At 44.7% G+C, this 25,508-nt stretch overlaps 1 protein-coding gene across 1 annotated transcript; it reads right to left on the bottom strand.

Moving 5' to 3' along the window:
- Positions 1-21,234: 21,234 nt before the first annotated feature.
- LOC132418721 (nondiscriminating glutamyl-tRNA synthetase EARS2, mitochondrial-like) lies at positions 21,235-22,809 on the bottom strand (the record flags this gene model as incomplete). Its single annotated transcript, XM_060002708.1, is given in 4 exon segments — positions 21,235-22,283; positions 22,286-22,330; positions 22,333-22,756; positions 22,759-22,809. Coding segments are annotated over 4 exon segments (1,569 nt in total), but the record flags the coding sequence as incomplete, so codon positions are not given.
- Between the last annotated feature and the right edge of the window lie 2,699 nt (positions 22,810-25,508).

Raw genomic sequence — 25,508 nt, 5'->3', positions numbered from 1 at the left:
CTGGTCACCTGGTGGCCTTAGATTCCAGAGTTCTGGGAGTTGGGGGAGAGGGAGACGTCACTTAGCGTGCAGGTTTGCTAATCTCTCTGTTGCCCTCCCATCCTTCACAGTGCCTGGCGTTCACAGTTTCACAGAGAATAAACCTCTTGTCTCCTGACTGGAGGTATGCTACCTGACTGGCTGGGATAGAAATGGGCACCTGCCCCTTATAAGATTTTTAATAAACCCTTGTATTTTCAGCCCCATGCACTACCCTACCTTCCTTGGTGCCTGGCGTCTCCAATTCTGAAGGCTCTCTGGGTTCTCTGGAAATCAGCTTGCTTCTCCCCTCTGATGGCTTCCTCTAGCTGGTTAAGCCAGCCACTGTTGCTCTGTCCACGTTCCAGCTTCTGAAAATTGCCATTTCTCTCGCAGATCTTTTCTTTTGCTCTTTTTGCCATTGTGAGTTTATAATACTTTAAAACATCACTTTAGGCTCAATCTGAGTGAGGTTTCTGGAGGGAGCAGAATAAACTCATCTGTTCAATCTGCTATGCTTAACCGGAATTGTTAACCAATTCTTTTTCTTTTCTTTAGAACCTCGTTACAAAGAATTAGATTAATCATAACCCTTGGTTTACAGTGCACTATCACTACTGGTTTTTTCACGGCCTTAATATATTCATTTTAATTATTTAAATTAATATAAAGACTGCCTATGATCCTTATATCCAACTTGAGAACTAAGACATTACCCTTATCTGACACTGGCTTTGTGTTCATCTTCCATCCCATTCCCTGTCTCTCCCATAATTAAGAGGTAATCACTATCCTGAATTTTTGTATTTGTAATCGAAATGCATACATATGTATGTAATTTTATCATATGTATGCAATAGATTGTCATTTTCTTTTCGAAATTCATAAAAAAGGGTCATACCATATATGTAATCTTGGCTTGCTTTTTTCAGTCAACATTGTTACTAACATTTTTCCATGTTATTGTTTAAAATTTTAGTTCATTCACTTTCACCACTGAATAATATACCATAACTTGTTTATTCATTCTCCTGTTGTCATTTGCGTTGTTCTTGTTTTGTGCTATTGTGGGCAGTGCTGCTGTGAGCATTCTTATACAGGTCTCCTACTGTACTTAGAAGTGACTGCTACATTGTAGGAGACACAAACATCCTACTCCACAATATTAGGCCAAATCGTTTCGGCTAAGTGGTCGTACCAATTTTCACTCGCATCAGAAAAGCGTAAGATATTCCGATGTCCCTCATCCTCTCCAGCAGTTGCCAGACTTTTTAATTTTTGCCAGTTGAATGAGTGTAAAATGGCATCTCACTGTAGTTTTGGTTTTCATTTCCCTGATTGCTAATGAGGTTGAGCATCTGCTCATGTGGATATTGGCCATATGTGATCCCTCTTTTATGAAATGTCTGTTCATGTCTTCTGCCTATTTACCTGTTGAGTTATTTGGAGTTTTTTTCCTTATTATTGATTTGCAGTCCTTTATATACCAATCTTTTGTCAATCATACGCACTACCAAATATCTTCTCCCAATGTGTAGCTTGTCTTTTCATTTTTTTTAAGGTGACTTTTAATGAGCCGAAAATCTGTATTTTAGTGTTGTAAATTTGTCTTCTTTTAGTTAGTGCTTTTTGTGACTAATTTAGGAAACCTGTGCTGGCCATTTGCCCGTTTGCTCTCAGATCCATTCTCTGCCCTCTCCCTGCTCTGGTTTGAAACACTGGGGGCTGGCATCCTTCAGGCTCGCGTGTCCATTGGCTGCCAGTTAGAGTTTGGCCAAAGGGAGGAACTGGTCTGACGTCTAAAAGCAAGAGGAGTGAGAAGCCAGGGTATTTTCTCCCTTCTCTCTTTGCTTTGGGTGGCATCTCTGGCAGTGGCCATGTCTCCTCCATAGTTATAATTCCTATTAGGCAAGCCTGTTTCTGCTCCACCTGAATAGTCTGTACTCTACAATTCCAGCTCCTACTGCGTGACCCCAGCTCCTGAGATCTGGTGATATCATCTCTTCCCTTTTTCCCCTCCATCCATAGGGGTGGAAGGGGCTTTCTACAGTCGTTAATCTCTGGGTTGCTTCACTGTCCTTTGTTTGCCTTTTCACCTTTCCAACACCTTTGCAACTAGTTTCGTCTTAGTTTTCCTCTCGTGATCTACCAGTGTGGATTTTGTTTATATAACTGGATCACCACTCCAAGGTGGAAATATATTCATCTCTAGTTTTAACTAAAAGTTTAATGTTTTTCTTTTGATAATCAAATTTTAATCCATCTGGAGTTAATTGTTGTGTAAGGTAGTTTATTTCATTGTGGTATAAAGTAGTGATCAAATTTCATCTTTTTATATGGACAACCATTGTTTTCCAGCTCAACTTATCAAATAATCCCTTTATCTCTACTGATCTGTCATGCCCCCTCTTTTATATGGCAAATGCCCATATATATCTGAATCAGTCACTGGTGTCTCTAGTTCCTTTGGTCTGTTTAATTGTCCCTGTAGAAAACTTTAATACCCACTCTCAACAGTGGATACATCATCCAGTCAGAAAATCAATAAAGAAACAGCAGATTTAAAAAACACTATAGACTAAATGAACCTTACAGACATATATACAGCATTCCATTTAACAGCAGCAGAATACACATTCTTCGCAATCACACATGGGACATTCTCCAGGACGGATCATGTGTTAGGCCACAAAACAAATCTTAAATTCAAGAAGATTTAAATAATATCAAGAATCTTTTCCAACCACAATGGTATGAAACTAGAGATCAGTCATAAGAAGAAAACTGGAGGACTTCCCTGGTGGTGCAGTGGTTAAGAATTTGCCTGCTGATGCAGGGGACACGGTTCAATCCCTAGTCCGGGAAGATCCTACATGCCGCAGAGCAACTAAGCCCATGCATCACAACTACTGAGCCTGTGCTCTAGAGCCCACAAGCCACAGCTACTGAGCTCACACACCACAACTACTGAAGCGTGCATACTGTAGAGCCCGTGCTCCACAACTACGGAAGCCCGCACACTTTAGGGTCTGTGTGCCACAACTACTGAACCCGTATGCTGCAACTACTGAAGCCTGTGTGCCTAGAGCCCATGCTCCATAACAAGAGAAACACCACAATGAGAAGCCTGCGCACCACAGTGAAGAGTAGCCTCCACTCACCACAACTAGAGAAAGCCCATGTACAGCAATGAAGGCCCATTGCAGCCAAAAAAAAAAAAATCTTTATATAAATTATAAAAAAGAAAAGAAGAAGAAAACTGGAAAATCCACCAATATGTGGAAATTAACACATATCTGAACAGTCAATAATCAAAGAAGAAATAAAAAGGGAAACCAAAAAATATCTTGGCATAAATGAAAATGGAAATACAACACACTCAAACTTCTAAGATGCAGCAAAAGCAGCCTTAAGAGGAATATTTATAGCTGTAAACACCTACAGTAAGAAAAAAGAAAGATCCCAAATAAACAACCTAACATTACACCTCAAGTTATTAGAAAAAGAACAAACTAAGCAGAAAGCTAGTAGAAAGAAGGAAATAACAAAGATCAGAGCAGAAATAAATGAAACAGAGAATAGGAATACAATAGAAAATATTGATGAAAATAACAGTTGTTTTTTTAAAAAGATAAACAAAATTGACAAACATTTAGCTAGACAAACCAAGACAAAAAGAGAAAAGACTCAAAATTATAAATGAAAGAAGACACATTGCAAATACAAATGATTTGTATTTGTAAAAGACACAAAAATACAAAGGATGATAAAAGACTACTATGAACCATTATAAACCAACAAATTAGACAATCTAGAAGAAATGGATAAATTTTTAGAAACATACAAACTACCAAGACTGAATCATATGGAAACAGACAATTGAATAGACCAATAATGAGTAAGGAGATTGCATCAGTAGTCAAAACCTTCAAACAAGGAAAATCCCAGGATCAGATTGTTTCCCTGGTGAATTTTACCAAATATTTAAACAAGAATTAATGTCAATTCTTATCAAACTCTTCAAAAAAACTGAAGAGGAGGGGACACTCCCAAACTCATTTTACAAGGCCAGCATTACCATGATACCAAACACTGAAAGAAAAGAAAACTACAGGTTAATATCCCTCATGGGTGCTAAAATTCTCAACGAAATACTACCAAACCAAATTCAACAGCACATTGAAAGGATCATACATCATGATCAAGTGAGATTTATCTCTGGGATGCAAGGATGTTTCAACATATGCAAATCAATAAATGTGATACACCACATTAATAAAATGAAGGATAAAAATTACATGATAATCTTAATAGATGCAGAAAAAACATTTCACAAAATGTCACATTTGTTTATGATAAAAACTCTCAACAAATTTGGTGTAGAATGAATGTACCTCAACATAATGAAGGTCATACATGACAAGACCACAGCTAACATCATACTCAATGGTAAAAGTTTGAAAACTTTCTTTTAAGATCAGGGACAACACAAGGGCGCCCACTCTCACCACTCCTATTCAACATAGTACTGGAAGTCCTAGCCAGAGCAATTAGGCAAGAAAAAGAAATAGAAGGCATCAAAATTGGAAAGGAAGAAGTAAAACTGTCTCTGCAGATGATATGATCTTATATATAGAAAAGCCTAAATGCTCCACCAGAAACCTGTTAAAACTAGTAAACAAATTAGTAAAGTTGCAGCATACAAAATCAACATGCAAAATTCAGTTGCAATTCTATACAATAACAATGAACTATCTGAAAAAGAAATAAAGGAAACAATCCTATTTATAATAGTATCAAATTCAATAAAATACTTGAGAATAAATTTAACTAAGGAGATGTTACACTGTTAACATCTCCTAATACATTTAACTAAAGATCTCTAAATAAATTTAACTAAAGATCTGTACACTGAAAACTATAAGACATAGCTGAAAGAAATTGAAGACACAAGAAAAGGAAAGGTATCCCATGTTCACAGATCAGAAGAATTAATATTGTTAAAATATCCATACTACCCAAAGTCATCTACGGATTCAATACAATCCATATAGAAATTCCAATGGCATATTTCACAGAAATAGAAAAAAATCCTAAAATCCATATGGAACCACAAGAAACACTGAATAGCCAAAGCAATCCCAAGAAAGAAGAATGAAGCTAGAGGCATCACACCTCCTGATTTTGAACTATATTACAAAGCTATAATAGTTAAAAACAGTAAGATACTGGCATAAAAATAGGCATAGACCAATGACCAGAATTGAGAGCCTAGAAATAAAATAAATATATACAGTGAACTAATATTTGGCAAGGGAGCCAAGAATACTCAATGGGAAAAGGATAGCCTCTTCAACAAAAAGTGTTGGGAAAATGATGTTCACACGCCAAAGAATGAAATTGGACCCCTATCTTACAGCACTCACAAAAATTAACTGGAAATGGATCAACAACTTAAATGTAAAACCTGAAACTGTAAGACTCCTAGAAGAAAACACAGGGGAAAAGCTCTCTGACATTTGTCTTGTTAATAAGTTTTTGAACATGACACCAAAAGCACAAGCAACAAAAGCAAAAACAAACAAGTGGGACTACATCAAGGTAAAAAGCTTCTGTACAGCAAAAGAAACTAACAACAGAGTTAAAGGGCAACCTACAGAGTGAGAGAAAATATTTGCAAACCATATGTCTGATAAGGGCTTAATATCCAAAATATGTAAGGAACTCATTGCAATTCAATTAGCAAAAACCCAAATAATCTGATTTAAAAATGGGCAAAGGACCTAAATAGACATTTTTTCCAAAGAAGACATACAGATGGCCAACGGGTACATGAAAAGGTGCTGAATATCACTAATTATCAAAGAAATGCAAATCAAAACCACAATGAGATATCACCTCACACCTGTTAGAATGACTATTATCAAAAAGACGAGACATAACAAACATTAGTGAGGACGTGGAGAAAAGAGAACCCTTGTGCACTGTTAGTGGGAATGTAAGTTGGTACAACCATCATGGAAAACAGTATGGAGGTTCCTCAAAAAAATGAAAAACAGAACTATCTTATGACACAGCAATTCCACTTCTGGGTATATATCCAAAGGAAATGAAATAATTATCTGGAAGAGATATCTGTACCTCCATGTACACTGCAGCATTATTCACTATATCCAAGATATGGAAACAACCTAAATGTCTGTCAATGGATGCATGGATAAAGAAGCTGCTATAGAATAGAATATTATTCAGCCACAAGAAAGATGGAAATCTTGCTATTTCTGATAACAGAGACGAACCTTGAGAGCTAAGTGAAATAACTCAGTCAGACAAAGAAAAATACTATATGGTATTACTTATATGTGGACTCTTAAAAAAGCCAAACTCATATAAACAAAGAGTAGAATGGTGGTTGCTAGGGGCTGGGGGGGTGGGAAAATTGGGGAGATGTTGGTCAAAGGGTACAAATTTTCAGTTTTAAGATGAATAAGTTCTGGGGATCTAATGTACAGCATGGTGATAATAGTTAACACTACTGTTGTATAGTTGAAATTTGCTAAGTGAAGATCTTAGATGTTCACACATACACGTAAGTAGTAACTGTGAGGTGACGAATGTGTCAACTAACCTTAATGTGGTAATCGTTTCACAATATATCATGTATATCCAATCAGCACATTATACATTTTATTCTTACATGATGCTCTTTGTCAATTATATCTCAATAAAGCTAGAAAATAAAATAAAACTCTGACATTACAAAATCCCTGTATTCTTGGCATGAACTCGAATTGGTCAAGGTATGTTATCTTTCTTGTAAACTGTTTTTGTTTTTCTGCTGATACTCCTGATATAGCCAGTGATTGTCTGTGGTCTGTTCTTTTGTCTATTGGTATTGGCAGCTTGTCTTGTGTTTAAATCTGCTGCCGCCCACCCCCCGTCTTAGGTGGTAAAGCTCTACCTCCCTTTTTTCACCATTGCAAGCTGGTTTTAGCAGGAAAAAAAATCACAAGTACCCAGTAAGATTTCTACTCCACTCCCCAGTGATTTTTCAGTGGAAGAAAGGGCTTAAGTTGAGGAGTGTTTCTTTTCCTTTCTGAAGCACTTTTTATATGTCATCCTCCAAACCAGAGAGAACTAGTGAGACCAGCTGGAATTATCTTCATTGCCCTATGCCCAGGAGCTGGAGGGTTGTGTGTTGTCTCCTAGAACCCTCTTTCACTTTAGTACAAGTTATATTGGGCCCAGCATATGCATTCACCAGAGAAAATTTTTTCTTCTTTCTTTGGGCCTTTTTGTTCATTTCAATGGGAGATTTCTGTCAAGGCACACATATACTGGCATCTCTCCCAGAAGTCAACCCCTTTTGTAAAAAAGTAAGAAAGACTAACAAGAAAAGATTGATCATTGAATTCAAGAAGTTAGAGAGAAATTATTACATCAACAGTAATGAAAAATGCAAGGAAAATAAAGGGAAGGAATTAATAAAGACAAAATAAATTACTGAAGTTGAAGACAATTGAAAAATAAATTGAAGAGCTTGTTCTTTGAAGACATAAAGTAAAATTGTCTAAACACTGGCAAATACAATCAGTTAAAAAAAAAAGGATCATACAAGTTTACATGGCTCAGCATATGACAAAGGATAGTTCTGGCCAAGAGAGAGAGATTTCTTTTAAATTATAAGATATTATTATGCAAATTCTATGCTAAATTTTGAAGACCTGGGATGCCATGGATGGTTTTATAGGAAAATATAAATGACCAAAAATTGACCAAAGGATAAATAGAGAGTTGAATGGATGAATAATATTGAAAGAAATTGAAAACATTAAAGCACACTGTAAGGTCCCTGGACCACCTGCATCAGAATCCTATGGACTGCTTTTAAAATGAATATTCCTGGACTCCAACCCAGACCGGTTAGATAAGAATCTTTAGCATAATTTGGGTTTGAAAAGTTGAAAATGATAGCCCAAGAAGAAAAGAAAAAAGTGCAGACTAATAAAATAAAAATTCCTAAATAAAATGCCAAAAAATAGAATTCAGCACAATATTAAATGAATGACGAAACACATCAAGTGTTATTCCAGATGCTTGTATCCAAATGCCCACTTGATGTCTCCTCCTGTGTGTCTAAACAGGGATCCCGAACTCAACATGTCCCAAACCAAGCTCCTGATCTTCCCTCCAATACCTGCTCTTCCTGCAGTCCTCCTTATTTGAATATATGCAAATCAATTCTATTACCTGTGACACCTCTATTTCTCTCATGCTCCACAGCCCATCTGTCAGTGAATCTTGTGGGCTTTCACCTTCAAAACATATCCAAATATGTCCAACACGCACCTCCACTGTTAGCTCCATGGTCCAAGCTCTTCTCCACCCCATTTCCCACACAGCAGTCAGAGGGAAATTTTTCACACATAAATCAGACACCCCCTCCCCCCCATACTCACCAAAGGCTTCCAGCCACGCGGGTCATCTTGTCATTCCTCAAACAATGCCCAGTGTATTCTTGTCTTTTGCATGGACATTCTATATTTGTTTCTTTATTGACTCTCCCACTAGAACGAGAGCAGTGACTTGGTTTGTCTTGTTTGCTCTTGTGTTGTTGCATCCCCAGAGCCTAGAACAGTGCCTGGCACAGAGTAGGTGCTGAATAAATATTTTCTCACTGAATGAATCCACGAACGTAAGGGTGATTCAGCGTCAGAAAATTCACTGTTAACATTAATCACATCAACCAATAGTTCAGAGGTGACTGAGCACATGATAATTTCAATAGATACCAAAGAGATACTTGATAAAATTTAACAAATATTTTTAGTAAAGATTTGGTAAGCTCCCTGATTAAAAAAACCAATTCCAGGGCTTCCCTGGTGGCGCAGTGGTTGAGAGTCCGCCTGCCGATGCAGGGGACACAGGTTCGTGCCCCGGTCCGGGAAGATCCCACATGCCGCGGAGCGGCTGGGCCCGTGAGCCATGGCCGCTGAGCCTGCGCGTCCGGAGCCTGTGCTCCGCAACGGGAGAGGCCACAACAGTGAGAGGCCTGCGTACCGCAAAAAAACAAAACAAAACAACACAAAAACCAATTCCAAATGAATAGCTCAAATTGTAGCTAATTGTGAAACCCTAGGGATTACTGACAGTAGTGTAACACCAACTTATTTTTTCTTCTTGCCCTTTTACTAGGACTTACTAAACACTAGATGCTGTAATAAATACCTTACACATACCATGCGATTAACCCTCATGCCAACCTTATGAGGTCTGTGGTATCTTCTCTTTACAGTCAATGGCATGGTGGCCCTGCAAATGTAACCCCTGTACCAAAGTCACTCAGCACGTTCGGGAGGCAGCTGGGACACAAAGCCAGTGGCTGGCAGGGGTGGTGGTGGTGGTAAGGATTGGGCTTGATTGTGCCCCAGAATAACAATGAGCGTCAAAAGAATAAACTCCAATCGGCCCACAGATGTGAAAGATAGTTCCTCTTCACTAATAAACAGAGAAGTGCAAACGAAAGCAATAATGCCTATCAAATGAGCAGGTATTTTTAAGAAGGTAGAACGGCCCGTGTTGGCGCAGGTACCAGACGGTGGGTGCTATCTTTCAGCACTGGGGGCTGCACATGGTTCAGTCTTTCTGGAAGGCAACTGTCAGCCCATAGTTTAAGCCGTGTGACTGTTCATTTTCTTTGACCCAGCAATTCTGCTTCTAGTAGTTTATCCTTAGGGAATAATTCTGGATGTGGGCAAAGACTGAGTTACAAGGATATTCAGCGCAAAGTAATCTTACAAAATACCCTGTACAGCATGAATTCCATTCTTTTGAGGTGTGTATACATATTTCTATACATATCTACCTCTATTTATCTATCTATATCATCTGCCTACCTATTTATCCATCTATCCATATATAGAGGGGAGGAAAGAGAGAGGGAGAGAAGAAACATATCAAAATAGTAACAGTGATTTTTCTCAAGAAAACCAGATTACATGTCATTTTTTGTTTTGTTCTGAACACTTCACTCTATTTTCTAAAGACTTATAATGATCATATATTAGCCTTGTAATCAGAGAACACAATAAAATTATTCTCCTTCTGGAAATAAGGTGGGTGCTTTCTTTTCTCGTACTTTGGCTTTTGAGGTGGGATTACCTGTGTTTGTTCATCCAATAAACCATCCCTCTGCCAGGGATGGGGATACAGCAGTGAACGACAGAGTCTGAGCCCCCGCTTGTGCGGAGCTGACGTTCTAGTGCGGTGCGACATTAAACAAACAACATGCAGTTACATAGGAACCGTGTCTACAAGGGATGTGTGCTATCAACGACAATCAAGATGGAGCGAGGGGTAAAGGGTGCTGTTTTAGATTCAATGGTCAAGGAAAGTCTGTCTGTGGAGGTGATATTTGTGGAGGAGGCAGGGGAGCTAGCCCCCTGGGTATCTAGGGGAAGAGTGTTACAGGCAGAGGGGACAGCACATGCAAAGGCCCTGAGGCAGGACTGTGCTTAAAATGTTGGAGGTCCAGCAAGCAGGCTGGTGGCCTGAGAGCAGAGGGAGTGAGGAGGGGCGGAAGGAGCTACCTTCAGATGGGTTATGGATACCAGATCAGGTGAGGCCTTGTTGGCCCAGGGGGTGATATGGCTTCTGGCTGCCTCTGCAGGAAGAGATCAGTTCCTGCTGGTCCTGGGTGGGAGCCGCCCGCACACCCAGGCCCACACTGCTTGTTCCTGCAGCCCGCTCTTTCCCTGGTCCCTTTTTGGGGCGGCAGACAGAATCTTGGTGCTGCCTTATGGATCTGAAGCTTCCACAAGAGGCTTACATCATATGACGGCAGGGTGGGTTACAGGGATATCTACATTCGTCTTTTTGTTTGTAAGTGCTTCTTCACTTTTCTGAAATGCACATGAGTTACTTTCATTACCAAAGACAGTTATTTTTAAAAAATGACAAAGGCAAAAACGTTAGCAACATGGAATTATTAATGATGCAATTTGAGGGGAGAAAAAGCAGAATGTAATATCTTTTGTATCTGATGATAATAACAGTACAAGCATACTGTTGCTTGTGGGGAGGTCCAAAAGGGAGAAGAAGAATGCTCTGTTCGAATAGGGGGTTATGGCTACTTTTCTTTCATTTCAAAATTGTCTTAATATCGTCTTAATATTGTTTTCTAGAGACAGGACAGGAACTGACACATGTTCCTGACTCCCTGGGCTGCTTACAGGAAGTGTCTCAAGTGCCACTTGGGCCTGGAGAGTCAGGAGTCCCCAGAGTGCGCGTTCCTTGCAAACTCTGTAACTGATGGGTGGTTTTTATTTTTTAATTCTTTTTCAGATTCTTTTTCCATTTAGGTTATTACAGAATATTGAACAGAGTTCCCTGTGCTATACAGTAGGTCCTTGTTGGTCACCTAGGTCCTTGTTGGTTATCTATGTTAAATATAGCATCAGTCTATCAAAACACACAGGCAATTCAGGGGCATTCTTAAGACCATTCCAGCAGAGCTTGGGAGACCACGCAAAGATCCTTTGGTGTGAACTAGTCTAGCTGCAGTCAGGACCCTGTGTACTGAACAAGATGGCTCTTTATCCCTGCTGGCCATCCCTACACCCAAGTACTCCGTCTGTGCTATGGTGTCACCCTTGTTAGCTCTGGACGTCACTCAGAAACCCTTAGCAGAGTTTGCAGGGTTTCTGATGGTTCCAAATTGGACACACTTGGGTTCCGATTATACAAATGATGTAGGGTAAGGGGGAGAGTGTTTGTATTGTTTCCATTTTACTTCTGAGGACAGAGGCCAAGAGAAGCAGTCATCTACCCAGGCTCACATAGGATATTAGTAGGGAAGTCAGGACTCACAGCCAGGTTTTCTGATCTTCTTACTCTGCTACCCTGCCTTCTAGCCGTGGCCTGGCCGTGCGTTGTCCTATGACCCTGCACCTCCATTTTGTCACCTGTACAACTGTCATGGCCTTGGTCAACATCTCCCAGCTCGGGTCAGTGATGGTGTGCCATGGGTTTTCTAGACTTGAAGATGATAATAACTCCTAGTTCGATTTCAATGAAAGGTTATTTCATTAAAATTACGGGAAAAAAATAAAATAAAATAAAAAGATAAAATTACGGAAACATTTTTCCCTTTAAAACCGGAGTAGTTTGAAAGCATCTCAGTGAGTATTAAGTGAACATGTGTGGGGCTTAGCGTAGAAATGACTGATATCAGTTCATAATTCAGCTAAATACCACTATCCCCCATGGTCATTTTGACTCATTATACAGTTGTAAATTGATTTTATTCTTATGTAAATAAAACATTGTTTATTTTATATCTGTAAAGGGCCATGGGCATAAGCATAAAGAATACCTGATATTCACATACAAGTTAATGAGGAGGATAAAAATGATAACAATTTTGCAAATTTACCCCAGGATGATTTGTACCAGATATGTAAATTATATTCATGTCACCAAAATTCCCATAAAACACCCCAAGGAGCTCCTATTCCTTCAAAAAACAATGTTAAGAAGAGAAAACATAGTGGCGATTATAGCCAATTAGAATTTTCATTTGTTTGAAATAAAGGCTAGCAAATTATTTTGGAGAAAAGTCCTTACAACTAGCAGCCTTAAATGTCATTTCTTAGCTAATCATTTAGACACAAGATCTGTAAACTAAAAACAATAATTATGAGATTTTTAAAGTTAAAATAAGAGAATCTCAAACATTGGGTCACAAAAGCAGGTTTTTCATCTACTTGTTCCTGTAACTAATATACATAAAATGAAGAGTATATGTCACTTTTTAAAATGCAAAAAGTCTGAATTTGTTTATTGCTTATGACTGTTATATGATTAGTAATATTACTATGAAAGGAGATTATAAATCAGAAAAGAGTGAGACTGGGACTTCCCTGGTGGCACATTGGTTAAGAATCTGCGAGCCAATGCAGGGGACACGGGTTCGATCCCTGGTCCGGGAAGATCCCACATGCCGTGAAGCAACTAAGCCCGTGCGCCACAACTACTGAAGCCCGTGTGCCTAGAGTCCGTGCTCCTCAAGAAGAGAAGCCACCGCAATGAGAAGCCTGTGCACCGCAATGAAGAGTAGCCCTTGCTCGCCGCAACTAGGGAAGGCCCGCGCGCAGCAACGAAGACCCAACACAGCCAAAAATAAATAAATAATTTTTTTAAAAAAGAAAAGATTGAGACTTGCCAGCCTAGATGTTTCTCCAACTCTTTCCTGCTCTTCCCTCCCTGCCAGAGTGCAGTTTCCCATGTGTACTTGGACGACGTGTTTCTCTAGTGGGACCATTGTCATGTTTTCAGTTCAGGCCATTCTGACTGAGGAGTTTGGGGTTGTGTTTCCAAAGTGCTTTTCAGTTTTTTATATTTTGTTTTTTTAAACCTCAGAGCCCATTTTCACAGAAAAACAATTTTAGCAAGGGTGGTGAGTTTCCAGGACTATCTGGCAAAAGTACATGCTTTTGGCCTCCGAAATGTTTTCAGAGTCTCCTGTCAACATTAACCTCCCTACCCCCACTGCAACTCCCCGGGAATCCACATTTATTTGTGACAAGGATGGAAGGCAGCTTGTGATTAAAAGCATCCATGGGCCTGGCCATGAGCCTCTCTCAACCAGCTCTGATACTCCCATGCCACATCCAGAGGCACAGGTAAGGGCGTTAGAAGTATACAACCTCTTAGGGCTTCCAAGGACTGCTCCCATCAGGACATATGCCTGCCTTCCTTCCTTCCTTCTTTCTTTCTTTCATTGATTCATTCAACACTGATTTAGACACTTGGGGTACATCAGTGAAGCAAACCAAGATCCCTGCCCTTCTGAGGTTTACAACATAGCAGGTAGTGATAGACATACAGGAGGCATCATAAATGAGGAAACAGTAGAGTATGTTAGCAAGCGCTATGGAAGAAAGAAGAGCACGATGGGGACAGTGACAGAGTATTAAATGGTGTGATCAGGGCAAAACTCTAATTCGACAAGATACATGTACCCCTAGTTTCATAGCAGCACTGTTTACAGTAGCCAAGATATGGAAACCACCTAAATGTCCATTGATAGATGAATGGATAAAGAAGACGTGGTACATATATACAATAGAATACTATTCAGCCATATAAAAGAATGAAATAATGCCATTTGCAGCAACATGGATGAACCTAGACATTATCATACTATGTGAAGTAAGTCAAAGACAAATATCATATGATATCACTTCTATGTGGAATCTAAAAATATGACACAAATGAACTTATCTGTGAAACAGAAACAGACAGAGAACAGACTTGTGGTTGCCAAGGGGGAGGGGCGTGGGGAAGGACGGATTGGGAGTTTGGGATTAGCAGATGCAAAGTATTATATATAGAAGGGATAACCAACAAGGCCCTGCTGTATAGCATAGGGAACTATATTCAATATCCTGTGATAAACCATAATGGAAAAGAATATATCCGTATAGATATATAAAACTGAATCACTTTGTTGTACAACAGAAATTAACACAACATTGTAAATCAACTATACTTTAATTAAAAAAACACAAACCAGGGCTTCCCTGGTGGCGCAGCGGTTGAGAGTCCGCCTGCCGATGCAGGGGACACGGGTTCGTGCCCCGGTCTGGGAAGATCCCACATGCCGTGGGGCGGCTGGGCGTGTGAGCCATGGCTGCTGAGCCTGCGTGTCACACCAGTGAGAGGCCCGCGTACCGTGAAAAAAACCAAACAGACAAAAACACAAACCAGAGTGGTCAGGGAAGGCCTCACTGATTAAGTGACACCCGGAAGGACGAAGTTGATATCAGGGAAAGTGCATTCCAGCAGAGGGGACAGCTAGAGCAAAGACCCCAGGGCAGGAATGCGCCTGGCATATTTGTGGAACAGCAAAGAGGCCTGTGTGGCTGATTCAGAGAGCAAGGGGAGGGGTATAAGGCGATGAGATGAGAGTGGTGGTCGGGGCCAGAAGATGGAAAGGGCCTAGCAGGCCATGGTGAGGACTTGGGCTCTCATTCTGCATGGGATGGGAGCTGGTGCAGGGTTTTGAGCAGAGGAGCGATGGGACCTAGCTTGTGTTTTCATACAGTCTCTCTGGCTGCTGTGCTGGAAGCAGACTGTAAGGTGGCAAGGTTTGGAAACGGGCTGATGCAGTCATTCAGGGGAGAGACGATGGCGGCTGGTCCCATTCGCTGGGCTGAACTGCAAAACCTGCCTCTGGGATAACGGCAGGAATTGAGCAAGGTAGGTTTTCAAGGCTGGAGGTGGACACTTTTTTGGCAGTTTGGGGTTCAATTTTGCTTCCACCTCGTCTGGAGCTTGCCATATCTGCTCCACTCTAAGAAAGAGAGACAGAGTCAGAGAGAGACAGAGACACATAGAGACCTAGTCCTTCAGGTTTTTCTTAGATAGGCACACCCTAAAGGGAAGCTGCTGCTTACGAATTCAGAGGATAAATATGAAACCCCTTCAGGGGTCTGGGTCCAAGGCCCTGGGTACCTGGTGCGGGGGGAGGGGGTATGGTGGTGTGGGTATTGGTATCAGATTCCAGGCCTGGCAGGCAAGTAGGAAGCAAGGCTGACTGCTCTTTAATTGATGAGCTGCCTCAGTTTCCCCCTCAGCACCCGCTTGCTTCTGATGGCCGTCTCTGGAAGCCTTCTGAACACAGAGGGTGAACAAAGTCCTCTCCTTCCCCCCCCATCAAATGACTCCACTGTACTTTGCCGGTGTGCCCTGAGCAGAAATCTGGGAAGATGCACCCACCTCCCCTCCCAGTCTGTTGGCTGTGCCCTGGAGGAATTTAGGGAAGGGATCTGTAGGCGCACCTGGGCTGGAGCCTTTTTGGAGGGGGAGGAAGCAGCGAACTTTGGCAACTTCGGGTGGGAGTGGCAGCAAGACACCAGGGAAAGGGCTAGACGCGGAACTTTGCAACGGGGACCTTGCGTCCACTGCACAGACCGGGGACGTCCAGAATTTTGCAAAGGGTCCCGGACAGGTCGGTATTCGGAAGGCCGGGTTTCCGGTCCTGACTGCACCACCGTGGAGCTTGAGCAAGGCCCCGTCCCCTCTGGATGCCTCCCCCGAAGTAGAGGGTGGGCCCAGGTGACCTCCAAGGCCTTCCAGCTCGAACCCGGGGGACCGCGGCTTAGCCAGAGGCCGGCTTCTCCCGCTGCGCTGAGCCAGCTCCGCATAGGGCGAGATGAGCTCGGAGTCAGGGCTTTAATAATTCACGCGGTGGCGGCTCGCATTCGGAATACAAACGCGGCGGCCAAGCGCGGGAGGGCTGGGCGGGAGCGCCCGGGCTCCGCCGCGGGGCTGCGCTGCACGCGCCCGCCACCCTACGGTCAGTCTGCGCACTGCAGGCTGCTCTGCCCTTGACTCTGGGATTGGGGTGGGGGTGAAGGTGCATGCTTGTACCCGCAGTCCCTCCCTGACCATCTCTTGGTGATCCTTCCCTACACAGAGTCACAGAACGACTTTCCCCTTCCAGTTCCAGCTTTGGGGACTGCCCTTAAACCCCAGCAAGCCAGACCCCTCCTCCTGGGCCCTGCGTCTCAGGAGTCCCAGGCTTTGCAGTGCCTTCCTCGAAGGAAGCCCCCAACCAGTTCCAGGGAACCCCTCGCCCAGACAGAGATTTTCATGGGTCTTGGTCCCCGTTTCGCTCCTCTCTAGGCTCTTGGATCCTCTACTCTGACCCCACCCATGGGATCGATCAGACATCCCGAGAAGCTCCAGGATGCCTGCCTATGGGAGCAATCTCAGGGCCCCAGGGCCGGGCCTTGCTTCTAGGGGCTCCTTCCGGAAGGCAGATGGCTCCCGCTGGCTAGCAAGGAGAAAGAAAGCGTGGGCCATAAGACTGGCACCAGCGTGCTGATTTCAGTGGCTCGAATCATTCAGCCCTAGGGGTGCCCCGTAGTAAACAAACATGTGAAGGACTGCTGCCTGTGCAGTTTGTTACCGAAACACTTAAGCATCAACTCCTTCCTTCCACAAACCTTGAGTGCCTCTGCTGTGCCAGGGACATGGCTGGGCACTGGATATTGGGCCCGGGATTTAGATTCAAAGAGGTTCTCATCTTCTGGGGCCTCTTGACAGCTCTGGCCCATCGCTCCTCTTCTGAAAGGGTCTCTTCCACGGGCTTCCAGGACACCACCTCTCCTGGCTTTCCTCTGACCTCAGTCCACTCCAAGTTTCCTGTGTAAAATTCTTTGTCCCCCAGGGCTCTGTTTTGGGCTCCTGGCCGTTTCTCTGTCCACACTCCCTCTCCATCAAGCTCATCCACACTCGGGACTTGAATTACCACTTGTGCGCAGACAAAGCCAATGGCTCTGCCTCTACTCCCGACCTTTCCTCCATAGTAAGGTGAGCATCTGCACACGAACATCCCCACGGCCAGCACCCACTCACTGTGTCCAAATCCGACTTGAGGATCTTTCCCAGCCCCGATGGGTTCCGTGGCCATCAGGATATAGTGCAAACTCCTTAGCACGAGCTACAAAGTCACTCATGACCCAGGTCCTGTCCCTTACCTCTCTCCCCAGCCTCCCATCCACACTCCGGCCGCTCAGGTCCTCACGTGGGCCACACACACTCTCTTTGTCCATGCTCTTCTCTCTGCCCGTCTCACAGTTCATCAGCCTCTCCTGGCTCTTTGCTTTCCCAATTCATCTGAGTCCCCATTATGCATCAGTTCAATCCCTGTCTTCTAATATCTTCCAAACAATCCCATTCACCCCCCAGGTCCTGCTGCTGCGTCTACCTTGAGGATGCTAACCTAGCCATCCACCCTCTCCTGGAATATAATTCCTTCTCTACAAAGCTTATTTTAGTGACAAAGTGAACCTTGGTGACCTTAACAGAAATTGGTCGCATGATAGAGAAGGAAACCAGGTTGGAGTGAGTTGAGGAGTGAGTGGGACACTAGGGAATCCTGGTTTCTCTCACTACAAGGCTTTTGCAGACATTGTTTGTTGGAAATCTTTCTCTCTCATCCTTGCCTAGTTAACCTTTTTTTTTTTTCACATTGTGTGGCTTGCGGGATCTTCCCCGACTAGGGATTGAACCTGTGCCCCCTGCAGTGGAAGCTCGGAGTCCTAACCACTGGACCGCCAGGAAAGTCCCTAGTTAACTTCTAATACAGCGTCTCAGTGCAACCATCACTTCTTGAGGGAAGCCTTCCCTGACGTCCCCGATTCAGAGAAATTCGCCCAGCTACTCTTTCATTGCACCATGTCCTTACCTCTCCTTCAGAGTGTTTTTCTCCATTACAATTCTTTATTTATTTGTGGGACTATAGTAGAATCAAAACCCATCACCCCGACCAGACTGGAAGATCATGAGAGCATGTTCTGATCTGTCTTTGTTCACCACTGTGTCCCAGCATCTAACACAGTGGCTGACACACAGTGGGGAGCTCAATGAATGTTTGTTGAATGAATGACAAGGGGGTGGTTAGTGACCTCAGTGAGAACAACTGAAGGGGCTGTGGCCATATTGCGTGATGACTACATGAGGAATTTCAGAGAATGAGTACATTTGGGTTATGACTATGGAAGGGGTGGCTGAAGACGGGAGGAGGGGAAGGTCCCTGGTGATGAGAAGGCTGATGTGTGAAGAAGAGCCCGTTGCTTCCTGAAAGTCTTCATGGCCATATATGGTGACAGATGGAGGCAGAGGTGCATAGAATGTTCCAGTTTGTCCTTGCTTTCCTCTGTTCTACACCCAGCTCTTCTTCCCAGCAGTGGCCCGGGGCCTCAGGCCCACCATCAGATGCTTAGTGATAGAACACAGAGGCAGCAGCTTCCATAGACTTCTCCACAGCCTCGCCTTCTTTGCTGACCGAAGCAGCTAAACACACTTAGCTTCTCCAATTTTCCTGTAGGCTCTCACTTGTTCATCATACCAGCGCTTTGGGGAAATGCTTTAGGAACCCTTGCTCTGACCCTCCAACTCTCCCTTCTAGACTTCACTGCCCAGCATCTCCCACCACGTTGTGAGGTCTAATCTCCCTTCACGCCCATCATGACTCTGCTTCCCTAACTGAACTGTGACTGGTAGGTAAACTTACGGCTGGGTTGCCCTCCTGGACACTGAAGTCACCCAAGGTGATGGTCTGGCTTTGGGGGAGAAGAAAGACTATGAGCCTGTGTCTGAGTCTCCAGTGACATATGTAGGAGGCCGTTAGATGACAGCAACCAGGAGGGGAGGAGGACGGCAGAGGCACCTGGTGGCCTGAGTAGCTGAAGAGGAGGAGAATTTACACGCAGATGGCGGAACAATGGCCTGAGAGGAGCATCGTGGAACGGGAAGGATGCTTACCCTCTCCTACCTGCTGAGAGCCAGGGCTCAGGATGAGGTGAAGGGAACCTCCAGCTGGGCTTCCCTGGTGGCGCAGCGGTTGAGAGTCCGCCTGCCGATGCAGGGGACACGGGTTCGAGCCCCGGTCCGGGAGGATCCCACATGCCGCGGAGCAACTGGGCCCGTGAGCCACAACTACTGAGCCTGCGCGTCTGGAGCCTGCGCTCTGCAACAAGAGAGGCCGCGATAGTGAGAGGCCCGCGCACCGCGATGAAGAGTGGCCCCCCGCTTGCCACAACTAGAGAAAGCCCTCGAACAGAAACGAAGACCCAACACAGCCAAAAATAAATAAATAAATTAAAAAAAAAAAAGAAAAGAGAACCTCCAGCTGACGGAGCCAGGCTGGGGAGCTTGATTTTATAGACCGGGAGTGGCCACTGATGTGCTGTGTGACCTTGGGAAAGGTTTGTCCTCTCTGTCTCAGTTTCCCTATCTGTTCCATAAAATTATGGTGGTACCTTCCTCATAGGGCCGTTGAAGAAATTAAATGAATTAATACATGCAAAGGGCTAAGAACAGTACCTCCTTCGAGCAGTGCTTGACAAATAATACATGCTCACTAAAACTTCTTTATTTTAAATTTCATTTGGCCCTCATCAAAATTTTGAGGGGTCAGTAGGGTTGGGATCATTACCCCCAGTTGAGGAATGTGATACCCAGGGAGGTGAGGGAGCTCGCCAAGACACCCAGTGAGTGAGGAAACAAGTAGGTAAAGCCCCCAGTCTCCCGATTTGCTGTTCACTACACTCTTTGCCACAGCTCACTGCGTGAAGTGTTCTGAGAAGTGGTGAGTGAACAGGTCAGATGAGAAGCACTGCTTCGTATGCCGGGAAATTCTCCTTCGCATCCAATCACACCCTCGCAGAGCCCTCAATTCCAGCAACCTTGCCTGACAGTTTCCCAGACCGTTCCCCATCACCCCTCCAAGCTGAGGTCCATGTTTTCATTGTTGCTTCCAGGTCCCTCCCCTGGCTGGTCCTGAGAGCTAGCTGGTGGAAGATTTAATCTGCCCCCGGTCTGACCCACTACATCCCATCGAGTTCCTGCTAAGCATAATGTTCAGACAAACTAGTGATCTGATTAGCCTGGGCGCCGCCTGCTCTGGTCAGCCCCCTGTGGCGCTAATAGAGGGGGAGGGAGATTAAATTAGCAATGATGCTGAGATGGTAGGGCTGCTGAAATGTATTTACAAATGGATTTTTAACATAAAAAATAAGGGGATTGGCACTGGCAATTAGGATATAATGAAGGCCCTTGTAGCTAGAGCTGCTGCTAAGAGGGTAATAAATTGAAGAATGAGAAACTCCCATACCAACAGACTCTGAGAGTAAGTATCTGGAGATATTCATACAACCAGTAATGACGAACTTTTCTTCATCTTGGTTGTGGTGGCCAACTAGTGGAGCAGACAAACAGAAAGCAGAAATGTCCCCAATATCACCTGTGTCCACTTAAGAACACTGGTGTCCTCTTAAGAAGAGGGCGTTCGGACAAACAGAGAGATACCGAGGGCACGTACAGAGGGAATACCATGTGAGGAGAGAGCAAAAGGACAGCCGTCTGCAAGCCGAGGAGAGAGCCCTCAGGAGAAACGAAATCTGCCGATACCTTGGTCTTGGACTGCCAGCTTCCAGAACTCTGAGAAAATCATTTCCTGCTGTTTAAGCCACCAGTCTGTGGTGTTTTGTTGTGGCAGCCCGAGCAGACTAAAACATGAGCTGTGACTGTTCTGTGAACCAGCTCCTAACCTCTGCTGTGTACTGTGGTGTCAGAACCACATATGAGGCCTTCCTTTCCAGAGTCAGGGAGGTGAGAGGTGGCTGGCCGACGCTGGCCAACTGATTAGGACATGCCTGGCGTGGCACCATAAATGCACCTGTGCACCCGGAGGCTCTGCGCCCACTCTTGGTTCCTTCCACGAGCTTCCGACGGGGTCCAGGCCCCCTGTTCCCCCTGTCTGAGGGCAGGTCCCGCAACTACGGTTCCCACAGCCACCTCCGCTGTCCTGCACACCTTCTCTCCACCTGGAAAGCACCTTCTGTATTCGTTCCCGCACTTCCTTTGGAGCTTCATCGCGTTACTGTGTTTGGTGCCTTCCAGACTTTCTGGCAGCTTCTCCAGTTCTCCGTTCAGCATGTCCTGAGTTAAGTTCCCACCGGATCCTTCTAAAGGCCCCGGCACATGCTTGGCAATGACGTCCACCCTCTCTGAGATGACACCCAGCTGCGCTCGACCCACAGCAGGGCGAGTCCACGGGTAGGAGTGCGCTGGGGAGACCGAATCCTGCAGGCGGCAAATGTGCCCCTGTCCCAGCAGGATGATCCTCTCCATGTAGGCTGCGTCCAGCACACGACTGTCTTGCAGCTGGCTCCCAAAAGCCTCTTCCGCGAGGGCCTGCAGCTTCCCCACCAGCTGGCGTCTCTGGGTCTCATCGCTCACCAGCTGGCGGAGGTGCAGCCTGTTGAATTCTGGGAGCTTTTCTGGGTCCAGCAGGGCTGAGTGGCAGGTGATCCGGGTCAGGTTAAACTGTGTGATCAGCTCTGGCAAGATCCTCCCCATCTGGTTCTCTGCAAACCCTGAGCCGCAGTTGGTGACGATGTCAAGCAGGGCATCGGCAGGAAGCCGCCGGCAGCGAATGTCCCCTTGTCTCTTGGACAGCGTGCTGCCACCCCTGTTGAGAAGCAGGGGCAGGTGGGCAAAGCGCGGGGGCTGCCAGCCCAGGGCCTGGTAGAGGAGCAGGTGCTTAGAGGTGGAGACCAGCCACTTGGAGCCCCGCAGCAAGTGGCTGATGCCCGTGTGGTGGTCGATCACCACGCAGACCATGTGGTACGTGGGGAAGCCATCACTCTTCAGGATGACCGGGTCCCCCTCCATGCTGGCCACCTTTGCGGATTCCAGCCATACACCAAGTCCTGGAAGGCTGGTGTCTCCCCTCCGGGCGGAAGTGGCTGGCATGCTTGGGGTCTTTGGCCAGCTTCTGGGCCACCTGCGCCTGGCTCAGGCTCCGGCACCGATTGCCATACTGGCGAGTCTGATGGTTCCTCAGGGCCTCCCTCTTCAGCAGAGCTTCGGTAGCATGCGTGTAGAGCGCAAGTCGCTGAGATTCCAGGTAGGGCCCTGCAGGACCTCCCCGGCGGGGGCTCTTGTCAGGGGGGACGCCTGCCCACTCCAGCACGTCCTCAATATTCTCTGCCTCCCCAAGCACAAGGCAGGTCTGATCCATGCCCTCCAGCCTCAGGTGCTTCTTGGCAAAGACGTAGTTGTACAAGGCAGTGTGGAGGCCGCCCAGGTGCAAGAAGCTTGTGGGGCTGGGGGCGAACCGCACTCGCACAGCAGCCCTGGGATCAGTGCCCAGGCTGGCCTCACACCCCGTCCCAGGGGGTGGCCCAAGGCCACTGGGGGCCTCCGGGGACCAAGAGTTGTTTATATATTCTAGATACTAGACCCCTATCACATATATGATTTGCAATTCTTTTTTCCCAGTCTGAGGGCTGTCTTTTCACTTTCTTGGTAGTGTCCTTTGATGCACAAAAAGTTGTCATTTTGATAAAGTCCAACTTATTTCTTTTTTCTTTTGTTGCTTGTGCTTTTGATGCCATCGTACTGATTCTTAAGGCAGTAGTTCTTGATTGTTCCTGTCCTCTGACCACCCGAGCCCTATCCCCAGTCATTCTCTTGAAGGTTCTTGATCCCAAGCAAAGAAACTAGAAACATTTTCTGAGAACACATTGATACGCCCTCAAGTATTCTCTTATGATATTGCTAATGTATGGGAGGTTGTGAGGCCAGACCTAATCACGATGGGTGGAGGGAGGCTGTAACAAGTTGTATTTCCATAGGTCTGCAACACAGATACACTCAAATATTTCCGTTAGTCATTGTAGGTTGTAATGATACCACGGAAGAAATGTGACCTTCGCAGTGACGGAACAATACAAAGATGAGGCATTTTCAAATGACTCTAGTATTAATGGTGGTACGTATGATTGTTCTGATGAAAGCACTAAGAGCAAAAGTAATATTGGTAATGACAATAACTGATATGAAAACTCTGGGTCCCACCAAGACCAGTCCTAGATCGAGAACCCGTACTCTGTATTTCTCTGTTTCTTCTCCATGTCTTTGACACTGTTCCTCACTTCATCTTTACACGCTCAGTCCTCCTCAGCCTTTAAAGACCAGCTCACCTCTATGAAGCTTGCCCTGATGTCCGGAATCCTTAATCTCCAGAAGTAGCCTGAGGTGAGGGGCACTAGTCAACTGCAGATGGAGTGATGACTTGGGGGGAAAGCCAGGGCTCGGGACGAGGAGGTGGAGAGCCTCACGTTGAGACAGCCAGGCTGAAGACTTTATAGACTAGGAGTGGCCAAATAGTGTAATGGTGAAACGCTTAGCCACTAACATGTTGGTTAAAATCTCAGGCTCCTGCCATAAGAAACCCAGGGGCATGTCTCATGAGCCTCAGGTTACACCCCAAAAGGACTTCTCATAAATGCTATGATCTGCACAGAGCAGAATGGGATATGGTAGGGAGCAGAGACTCATGGACCAATGCAGTGTCTCTAGTAATACTTTAATTTAAAACCTGGAGCAGGCATAATTTTTAAAATCTACTGATAAACTATTAGAATTAATGAGCAATGTTATTTTATATACTAGCAACAAACAAACAGAAAAAAAATTTAATGATACCATTTACAGGGCTTCCCCGGTGGCGCAGTGGTTGAGAGTCTGCCTGCCGATGCAGGGGACACGGGTTCGTGCCTCGGTCCGGGAGGATCCCAAATGCCACGGAGCAGCTGGGTCCGTGACCCATGGCCGCTGAGCCTGTGCGTCCGGAGCCTGTGCTCTGCAACGGGAGAGGCCACAACAGTGTGAGGCCCGCGTACCACACACACACACACACAAAATGATACCATTTACAGTAGCAACAAAAAATCCATTAATTATGCAGGATTTAATATAAAAATAGATGCACAAGATTTCTACACTGAATATGACAGAACGTTGCTGATGAATTAAAGACAATCTAGAGAAATGGACATATATATCATGTTCATGGATTGGAAGGATCAGTATTGTTAAGAAGTTAATTCTCCCCAAATTGATCTATAGACACAATGTGATTGCAATAAAAAATCACAGTATGCTGTGTGTGTGTTTGTGCATTGACAATCTGATTATCAAATTTAGATGGAAATACAAAGGGCTGAGAATAGTTAAGATAATCCTGAAGAAGAACAAAGCAAAGGGCACTTACATCACCATATATCAAGACTTGAAGGGGCTTCCCTGGTGGCGCAGTGGTTGGGAGTCCGCCTGCCGATGCAGGGGACGCGGGTTCGTGCCCCGGTCCGGGAGGATCCCGCGTGCCACGGAGCGGCTGGGCCCGTGAGCCATGGCCGCTGAGCCTGCGCGTCCAGAGCCTGTGCTCCGCAACGGGAGAGGCCACAGCAGTGAGAGGCCCGCGTACCGCAAAAAAAAAAAAAAAAAAAAAACCTTGTAAAGCCATAGTAATTACGTTGATGTGTTATTGGCACAGGGATATGAAAAAACAAAAGAAAACAAACAAAAAAAACAACAACTGAGCAATGGAATAGAGAGTCTAGAAACTGACCCAACACATGTCACTTGATTTCTGTCAAAGATAATACTGAAGTTCATTGGCGAAAGGATGGCCTTTTTGGAAAATGGCCATCTGGATATCCACATGGGAAAATACGTATTTGGATCCCACCTCACGCCATATGCAAAAACTGATTCCAGATGTATTAATAACCAAATGTGAAAGATAAATCAATACATCTTATAGGAGATAAAATAAGATAATATCTGCAGGACTTTAGGTAAAGATTTCTTAACTAGACACAAGAGACACTAACTACAATGGAAAAAATCAATAAAATGGACTACATTAAAATCAATAATTTCTGTAATTAAAATACATCATAAAGAGAAAACACAAGTGAAAATGCATGCCACAGAGTGGGGGATACTTGAAATACATGGAAATGACAAAGGAGTCATGTTAAGAAATGTATAATGAAGGTCTACAAATAATGAGAAAGACGACCTAATAGAAAACTGAGTAAAAGACTCAGAGACGCTTCATGAAG

The sequence above is a fragment of the Delphinus delphis genome, chromosome X (genome assembly GCF_949987515.2).
Source record: "Delphinus delphis chromosome X, mDelDel1.2, whole genome shotgun sequence".
Classification (NCBI taxonomy): domain Eukaryota; kingdom Metazoa; phylum Chordata; class Mammalia; order Artiodactyla; family Delphinidae; genus Delphinus; species Delphinus delphis.
Note: the sequence above shows the minus strand (reverse complement) of the source record. Positions and strands in the feature narration are given on the sequence as shown.